Source organism: Corapipo altera, unplaced genomic scaffold (assembly GCF_003945725.1).
Source record: "Corapipo altera isolate COAL_440 unplaced genomic scaffold, ASM394572v1 301, whole genome shotgun sequence".
NCBI classification, from domain to species: domain Eukaryota; kingdom Metazoa; phylum Chordata; class Aves; order Passeriformes; family Pipridae; genus Corapipo; species Corapipo altera.
In genome coordinates, this window is record NW_020884926.1 from 4,050,400 (window position 1) to 4,059,650 (window position 9,251).

Consider the following 9,251-nt stretch of genomic DNA (forward strand, 5'->3'; position numbering starts at 1 on the left):
CAGACATCCCTGTTCCTTACCTGGATCAGCATCAGACATCCCTGTTCCTTACCTGGATCAGCATCTTCCTCAGGAAAGGCATGACAAAGGCAGGGTTCATGCTGCTCAGGCGCCCCACGGTGCAGATGGCCAGCTCTCGGATTTCAAACACTTGGTCATTCAGGGCCACAAAGAGAGCTTGCAAGTTCTCTGCCTGGGCAAGGTGAGCATCAAACCGCTCATCCAGGGAAGCCAACACACAGAAACGGATGTCGGGGTCTGCAAGAACACATTTGTTTCTCTTTAAATGCGAGTAAACTCCTGTTCATCTTATTGCCTTGTTCACAAACCATCCTCAAAGAAACTTTACAATCTCAGGGAAATGCCAAGAGCTTCCCCAGAGTGAGACTTCAGTGTTTTACCCATGATGGGTCAGGTCAGCAAACTCTGCTGCTCAGTGCTGCCCCAATAACCAGGTCTGTGAAGTGCCAATCTCTTGCACCTGCAAGTGGTACTTCCAGATGCAACATGGTAACCTGAGATGAGTTCCACTGACAGAACAAAAAAAATCAAGTAGGAAGATTCAACAGAAGGGGCCAATCCCTCTCAAGGGAGGGATTGGAGGTCATGACCCAGAACAACCCATAAAGTTGGAGGTCATGACCCAGAACAACAGCAAAAGAAGTCTCAGGGCTCTGCCTAGTTCAAAGGATTACCAAGGGCACAGTTGGAGCATTTTGCACTATTGTTCTATTCATACTTCAAAAATCAAGATCTGGGAAGAGAAATTAGGAGACTTCTTTCTAATTTATAAAGAATGACAGCTTAACTGAGTGGCAAATATGTTCAGATTCCATAACAACCTTAATATCATCATGATAGCAAAATTATCACGTGGTAGGAGAACCCTTCTCTCCGAAGCCCACACCAACCTGGGTCGGTTATTCCAACCACGAGCAGTTTGCTGAGGACGTCGGCCACGACCTGCACTGCTGTCTGACTGACCACATGGGCATGGCCACTGATGAGGTGGATGGAGGGGGTGAGCAGGCGAGAGCAGGTGCGGGCGGCTTCCATGCGGATCTCCTTGTGCTCGCTGTTCAGGAAGTGGTCTGCGCAGTGCCGGACAAACTGCGTCAGAGAGTGGCCTGCAGAGAGGAAGATGGGAGTTAAACACAGGCTTACACCTCCATTACCACTTTTACCACAGAACAAGAGCTTAAAGAATGTGCTCTCAGAGTCTTCCTGCTGCTTGTACTCAATCCCACTGCTCTAGTGTCACATCCCATACCCCTCGGCCCCCACTCCCTTGTTTCATCTCACCTTCAAACTCAAAGCTGCCGAGTGTGCGAAGGGCAAGGGTGATGCTCCCCACATCACTGGCCTCTGGGATGTTAGTGAGGCTGGGGGAAGCAAGCTGGTGGGCAAGGCCCTTTGGCATGCCTGGATGTCGCAGGGGCTTGTGCATCAGAACAAGAGAGAGCATTTTCAGCAGCCCATCCTGGATATCCTTCTTCAGCTGGGGGATCTGACGGCTCAAGTCGTACAGCACAGCTGTCAGAGCAGGGCTGAGGGCAAGAATCAGGCAGAGAGTCGTTAGGGCAGGAGCAATGAGGGGCATATTTCCCCTTTTTGTTTAGTTATGTCTTTGCCCAGAAGATAATAGTGGACATTCACACATGACAGCAAGACCTGCCAGCAGAGCACAGGGGCCTTGTGTGAACTCAGGCACATCATGACCTTCCTGTACCAACGTGGTGAGCAAACTGCCAGGACCTCAGCACACACTGCTACAACAGTTACAAATCTAAGTGCTTCGTTACACTTTTTAAATAAAAAAGCAACTCAACTCACTTCCAGGTGGCAACATTGTTATAATTTAAACAGCTCCGTGCTACCTGGATATTTTCCCACACCCCCCCATACTAAAGCTTCATTAATTCTTCAGAGAGGAACTGTCAGCTCCAAAGGTGAAAGATACCCATGCTCTGAAGTAACCCAACAGACACACTAACACTTCAAACATGTTATTCTTCTGAAACAGCTACACTGATCTGCTGAAAGATCACTTTAAAAGCAACAATCTTCCTTCTCAATCTGAAGACTCTCAAGGTCTCATTCTGCAGGGCCAACAATGCCATCCTGTGGCTAGCAGGAAAATACGTTCCTGTGCCTTGTACTTACCTCAGGCCCACAGCCAGCATAGGTTCCAAAAGCTCTTTGATGTCCTGCTGGATACTGGGTCCCATGGCTCGTGCCAACATACTGATGCAGGTGAAGACTGTGGCATCAACCTGCACAGATTTCTGCCTCCTGGAAAGGGATCACATGAAAGTTCATATTTTTCAAACATCTTTCCTCATCCTATTCTGCGTTATCAGCCTTACAGAAATAACTTCTGATTTTAATACAATAATTTAATCCCACATCACAAAAACTATTCAAAGAACAGGTGTTTCAATTTCCTTCTCCGACTTTCACATACTTACTTGTGGGCAAAATCCTTTGGGGGAAGAGCTGCTTTTATGATTTCAAGGACTTTTGGCAGGTAAGCTTGAAACTCGGACCTCACAGCCACAGAGAGCAAACCCAAGGCCTGGAAGGCTGCTGTTCTCTCCTTCTCCTTCTTCACACAGCTGAGCACATGATTCATGGTGTCTGGAAGATACTGATCAGCTGCCCACAAGAGAAACAATACACATATTAGAATTCATTTATGTTTATACAGTTGTACCATATTTGCAACCGTTACAAGTGTAAAACTAGGGAACAGACATAAATTTGCTGACATGATCAGTGGCAAACATATGTCACCATATAATAAAAATTATAACCACAGGAGGATTTGTTTTTAAAAAGAAAAATCACCAAAATAAAAGAGCTACTAAAAAGCCCCATTTGTACCAGGTTTTAAACACAAATAAAATCCAAGCATTTTGATTTTATAGTGATGGATTGGAAATTCAGAAAAACAACAGAAAAGTTGTTCCAACCCACTAAGAGCAGCTTGTTTCCAACTCTGATACTCTCCTAAACTTGCTTGATAAATCAACTGAACTGCTTTAAAGGTGGCAGGTATTTCCCATTTTTGCTTGTTATTTCCTAGCACATGCAACAGAGAAAAAGGAGGAGAACTCTGATGATATTCGGGATACACTGAGGGGGAGCAAGAGAGCAGAATTCTACTCTAAGTCTGACATACTGAGGGTAAAAAAAAAAAAAAAAGGAGGTTCTATGTGTTTTGGTATTGATCACAGCATTCAGACAATAGTTTCAATCTATTTTCTTCATCAGAGCAACATTTTGGCATCAGCTATCAAGTCACACTTATTCAGAAAAAAAAGACTGTCCTCCCACAGAGCAATGTGCTCATCTCACAAGCACCACATTTGGTCTGCTGCATTGCCTGCACAAGCTCATCTGGACCAAAGAGAGCTGGACACTTTCCAGCCCAATCTCAGCAACATTCTAACATCCAACCATCTGTCTTGTCACCTGTGAACGCCGAAGGACGGAAAGCTGCCAACCGCGGGAGGAGATTGAGAACTGTCATCTGGATCAAAGAATTTTTGCTGGTTCTGCACTTGAGAACCCACTGGCAGACCTGAAAGGAGATAGTCCGGGCTTAGAAGGATGGCCATTGGCACAAATGTTTATTACCTGGGTGCTTTTAGGCATTCTACTGGCATTTGGCTTCAGAGTCCATCAGAAAGATGGATAATTAAGGCTGTTTCCAAAGGAAGTAAATCACTTGCTCCAAGACAATGACAAAGCCAGGATACATATAATTATTGAATTTTGAAGGTTCAGTTCAGCACTAAGCAGTATTGCCTGCTAAGTAAGGACACAGAGGACAACTGCTCTGCCAGAACAGATGTTGTGAACATTGGTAGACAAGTTGAAGAATGAACACTTACTTGATCAAACTTCTCTTCCATCAGATCCCTGCAGCATCGACTTTCTACCAAAGTAGACTTTGCTGGGACAGGAGAGGTTGCAAACCCCATGATTCCCTGGTGAGCACTGTACCCCAGGAGACCAGCCAAAGCATTGGACTGGGAGGGCTGAAGAGACTGGAAGCTCGTGAAGGGAGTGATGTGCCGAGGTTTGGTACTGAAGCCCATCAGGTCTTTGCAGTACTTGTCATGCACAAGCTGCTGCTGAGTGATCTCTTCCATCTCCTCTCTAAGGCGCTGGACAAAGCAGAAGAGCATTAAAAAAATAAAAAGTAGCTGAATAAGATACTCCCAGCAGAGTGCTACGCAAATCTCCTGAGCAGCATCCTGTGTAATTGATATGCAAGTGGCTGTAAAACATCAACTGAGCAAAACCCACTAAAAATATTTGGGTATCTAACATGCAAGAGAGTCCTCATTCCACAGAAAATTCCTTTTCATTGTAATTAATCCAGTTAACAGCCTTTCCATCAGAGCTTAACACAACCTCAGCCCAAACTCGTCCCTGTCATTTCTCTGACACACTTCAATTTGTAATAATCAATGTTCTGACTCCACGTTCAGATGACTTTTCTGCCCAACAACCCCACTGCAAACACAGTGGGATATTTCCACAGACTGGAGAGTTGCTACACACTGCCAATCAATCAATCCCTATGATCCCCAACTTGTTCCTTTGCTCACCTCTCCCTCCATACTGCTGATTCTCACTAGCTCATTGAGGATCAATAAGGCACCATGGATTCTGTCATCACGATTCATTCCTTTCTCTTTGGCCAAAGTCTCATCAAAGCCCTTCTCAGCCTCCTCGTATGTATGCTTGGGGGGGAAAGAAAAAAAATCTCAGTGATAATGCAGAAACAGAGTCTGTGGAAACAAAGTAGCACTGCCAGTCAAGAGTTACTGATGCCCTGAATTTTCCAAGAGTAGCCACAAACCTCAACTGAGTAATAACAGAACTACAACAGAACAAAATTCAGATTCACCCCCAAAGTTGTAGACTGTGCTGTAAAGCATTTTCAAAGCACTAATCAAACAGCATGGTATAAACTCCATCAGCACTTATTTGATTATAAGGAATCCAAGTTCACAGCATTTGACTGCAAGGCCCAAAACTTATTTGATATCGTGAAGCTCGACAATGGCAGCAAAGCGAAGGTTCAGACCAAAGAATTCTCACGTTTCTCATTTAGGTTTTATTTGCACCAATAAAACCACCTGCTAGTAAGAGATGACAATAGATAGATGACTGCATGGCTCTAAAACTAGGTCAGGTTTAACAGCTGAAAATGAGCCACAGACAAAGCAATAGATTCTTGAAGGAGTTAAGCCTCTTTCTTACTTTTAGAGTGCATTAAAGCAATTACTCATTTTGGAACCCATCATATTTTCAACCCTTTCAAGGGGAGGCAGTTTTCTCCTGACAGAGCTGACACAGGTTCTTAGCTTAGACAGCTCTTCTGAAAACTGGCCCTTGACCATCTGCCTTGCACTACGAGGGGCTGCTTCAAAACAAAGCCATTTTCTTACCCTGTACCACTGGGGCTTCTGCATCTCTTTCGGCTCCCGCTGCGTGGTGAGGATAAGGCAGGCTCTTAAGGCAGACACAGCTCCCTCTCGGATGGCCTGTTTGGGATCCCACACAGCCACAAATATGTTGTCAAAGAACGGCTGCACTTGCTGGAAGAAGAAGGTGGGCACGCTGATTGCCAGCTCCCGCAGGACAAGAACCTGGAGGTGGGGAGGGAAACAGGAACAATCTGGAGGATGAGCACCCAGAGACAAACCCCGTAACTTGGAGAGCGTAGTATCATTTATTTAGACTGTCAATATCTGTGAGTTTGACTGTTTCCAGCTCCACACTTTTACAGCTCCTACACATCGGTGTCTCAGCCTTCTTTAGTCACTGGGCTAAGGTAAAAGCAACGAGGCAGCACTATCTGCCATGAGAGCACCACAGATCCTCAGACATTCCCAGAGCTTTTCTGCAGCATTCTGTGTGCACATCTCCCACCACTGTTCTCTAATCCCAACCATCCCATTCCAAAACAGGCGAGGACAACAAAAAGATCACTTACAGCTGCATGTCTTCGCCCCTCGTTCCTGTCAGCTCCCAGCCATTCCAGAGCCCTTTTCACCTCAAACTCCACGTACTCAGCTGTGAAGGTGTCTCCAGCCATCGCCAGCCGCCCGATGGCCTTGGAGGCCATTTCCATTACCACGGGGTCGTTGGATGGCAATAGGTTCCTCAGGTAGTTGGCAAACCTGCCAATTCGGGTGGCATTACCTCCCTCCACACCAATGAGGCTCGCTGCAGAGAGAGGGAGCAATGCTGTAGGTTCTCCTTAACACTGAGTGAGGCAGACAGCAGGTAATCCCTGGATGAGAGTTAGTGTTCCCTATCCATTCCCTAAAGATTCCCATTAACACCTCAGAGGGAAAAAAAAATATTCAAGCAATAGGAAAGGGCCACCATTCTTTTGAGCTGGAACTTGTTGAGTGAGCTTCATAGATTTTCCACATTTTTAGTTTTAAAAGAGAAAAAAAATATCCACCCTGAGATCACAGACCCATTCTCAACAGAAAGGCATCCATCCACATGCAACTATTATGACTGGTCTGCCTCAGGAGAGAAGTCAAAGACTGAATGGACCAAGGAAATGCTCTCCCTTTAGCCCTAGAGATGGTCTGTCCTGGCCAGGATGGAAGCACTTCATCAGGCAGCAGTGAGGCAGAAGCTTTCACTGCCAGTGCCTGGGTTGTACCTGCTCTGTAGACAAAGAAGCCATCAGTGTCCAGAAGTGTCAAGCCAGCACCTTTCAACAGCACTAAATTCACAGAAACAATTTTGAAGTGATACCATCACCTCAAGACCAGGTAAAGTCAACAGGTATCTCTTTAGTTAAGGGACTTTCACTGCCTTCAAACATGTTGGGATTGGATGATTAGCTCTGTGAGCCTAAACCATAAACACCTCCTGTGGTTATTAAAGAAGTAACTGCTACAACACAGGCCACTTGCTTGGAAGGCAAAGTATTTATGCAAGCTGACTTCCCCAAGAGATGCAGCTCTGCCACCTCACAGCAAACACACAACCAGAGCCACTGATGGAGCAGCTGATCAGAACCAGAGCAGCTTGGTGAGCCCTTCCCAGGGATGGAAGCTGCTGTTACGGAGACAGGTAAATTTAAATAACAAGAATCAGCCTCCCCAAACAGAATAGAGTTGAGAAAGGCAGCACACCCTGATACATATAAATGGGCAGAACAAAGCGTTTGCAGCTGAGCTCCAGAACAGAATTTTCACATGCTCAGCACTCACATTTGATGCTCCACTCCCAGAGAAGCTCAGGGCCTATTAAGCATCAGGTTTTCAGCCACTCTCAGCACTCACCAGCTCCCATGCTGACACTTCTGACAGATTCTGAGAGCCCAGCAATGAGCCTACTGAGCAGTCAGACATCAGGCCCTGAGTATAAAAGCTCACTCCTTTTGAAAATCTGTCTCTGAAGACAGATGCATGAAGAGAAATCTCACCAGAGGCATTAAGCCCTTTCACTCACCTATAGCCAGAATGCCACCCTTCCTTTCATTTGCATCAGAGCTAGAGACCAGTTCAAATATGTGATGGTTCAGCTGATCGTAGAACCTGGTAGATTCTTCCTGACTCATCTGTAAAAGCAAAAAGTTCAAATCAGCTTTCAGTATCCTCTCTCTCCTTCCTGCCCCCAAAACCTCCATAAAGACAATACTTCTTAAATCACTTAAACAAAAAGAAATTAAATCAACCACCCATTACAAACTAAAAACAGCATCTCTTTTTTGTGCCCTGGACACAGTAAGTTTACTTATTCTGGATATTCTGTGGTGTTTGACCACCCTTTTGTGCCACCAACTCACCACTTCTACACGCTAGGGCAAAGATAAGCTCCCTGCTATGCCCCGTCTCCTCCCTGAGACCAGGCTCCATGTTCCAAAAATCTCCCTTGCCAGAGCACCCAGCCCTCAGAGGACACACAGGGAGGAATGATGCCATGTGCAGCACTCACCTCCCGCAGCTCCATGGTGACATAGTGCTGCAGGTCCTTGGCAGCCTTGGCCCTCGTCTCCTCGCTGCGACTCTTCAAACCATTGGCGAATTGCTGGAGGATGGACACGGTGCCCGACATGGTGGTGGCAGGTGGGGCCCGGGGGCATCCAGTCCTGCAAGTTCTTCAGAGAGAGACACGGGGTTTTTTTACTGCTTGAATCGAAAAACCTGAGCTTCTTCCTTGAGGCTGCTCCTGCTGCCTGTTTTCAAAGCACACATCCTATGGCATGCAGGGATGCTGTGCCAGCAAAGCATAAAATTACAGGAAATGAGTATATTCCTCAGGCCTGTGATAAAACTGTATCACCACGTATCCTGACCCCCAGCCTATTTGCTCTCCAGTTCCTCAAACACCAAAATACACTGCAGCAGGTCAGGTGCCCCATGGTGATCTAATTCTAAATCAATGGTCATGCAACAGCTGAAAGAGAGCAGAGTCAGACTGGGGTTTGCAATTAGCCCACAAGTAGGCACAATCATTCCCAGGATTAGACCACTATCCTATCTGACTGCTCCTTGAACACTTCCATCCAAGTTTGTCCACGGAAATCCCAGTGTTATGCCAACACAAGGAAGACTGAGCACTCAGGGCCTGGCAAGCATTACATCCTCCAGCAGATATTTACAGATGGCAAGTCCACTTATAGCAACACCAACCACTGCAGTCGGGGCTCTCCTACCACAACACACAACCAAACTTTCTCAGGGGCCTTTCTTTACACCAAGAGCATTTCAGAGGCTTGACACCACCCCCCGCCCCGCTATTTTCATATTACATAAGCCCAAACCCAGCGCTGACACCAAAACTTCCACTGCTTCTCCCTAAACATTCCCCAGAGGTCCACAGGGATCGCAGTGTGGGGTGGAAGCCGGGAGAGGATCCCCCGGGCGAGGGAGAAGCTGGTGGGTGCTGCCCGTCGCCGCTGCCCGGTGTCTCTGCCCGGGGCTCCCTCACGGCCGCGCTGGCAGCAGGACCCGCCAGGCCCGCGCCCGGGGGGCTCCGCAGGCCGGCGCTGAGGGAAGGCTGAGCCTGGGCCCCGCCGCGGCGCCGGGGGCTCGGGTGGGGCGCTGCGGGTAGGTAGCGGGAGGCGAGGGGAAGGGGAGGCGATGCCGAGGGGAGGGAGGCACCGCCGCGCACTCCCAGTCACTCTCTCACTCACCCGCCGCCGCCCCGGCCCCGCCGGCTCCCCCGCTCCGGGCCCCGCGCCCGCCCCGCCGCCGCGCCCG

The 9,251-nt window shown here is 47.6% G+C and overlaps 1 protein-coding gene across 2 annotated transcripts in view; it reads right to left on the minus strand.

Annotated features, from left to right (window-relative positions):
* Nucleotides 1–9,224, minus strand: part of MTOR (mechanistic target of rapamycin kinase) — a 62,092-nt gene extending 52,868 nt beyond the window's left edge. Inside the window, exons 1-13 of one of the 2 annotated variants that reach the window (XM_027658043.1) lie at nucleotides 9,185–9,224; nucleotides 7,984–8,146; nucleotides 7,498–7,606; nucleotides 6,014–6,246; nucleotides 5,466–5,666; nucleotides 4,620–4,754; nucleotides 3,897–4,172; nucleotides 3,475–3,583; nucleotides 2,469–2,655; nucleotides 2,164–2,292; nucleotides 1,303–1,547; nucleotides 912–1,127; nucleotides 53–258 (exon numbers count right to left, since the gene is read on the minus strand). In XM_027658043.1, coding sequence (XP_027513844.1) covers nucleotides 53–258; nucleotides 912–1,127; nucleotides 1,303–1,547; nucleotides 2,164–2,292; nucleotides 2,469–2,655; nucleotides 3,475–3,583; nucleotides 3,897–4,172; nucleotides 4,620–4,754; nucleotides 5,466–5,666; nucleotides 6,014–6,246; nucleotides 7,498–7,606; nucleotides 7,984–8,103 — 2,166 coding nt within the window. In that variant the 5' untranslated portion in view covers nucleotides 8,104–8,146; nucleotides 9,185–9,224. Of the gene's footprint in view, nucleotides 1–52; nucleotides 259–911; nucleotides 1,128–1,302; nucleotides 1,548–2,163; nucleotides 2,293–2,468; nucleotides 2,656–3,474; nucleotides 3,584–3,896; nucleotides 4,173–4,619; nucleotides 4,755–5,465; nucleotides 5,667–6,013; nucleotides 6,247–7,497; nucleotides 7,607–7,983; nucleotides 8,147–9,184 lie in introns of those variants that run through there. The other variant, XM_027658044.1, reaches the window with a different exon arrangement.
* Nucleotides 9,225–9,251: the final 27 nt, after the last annotated feature.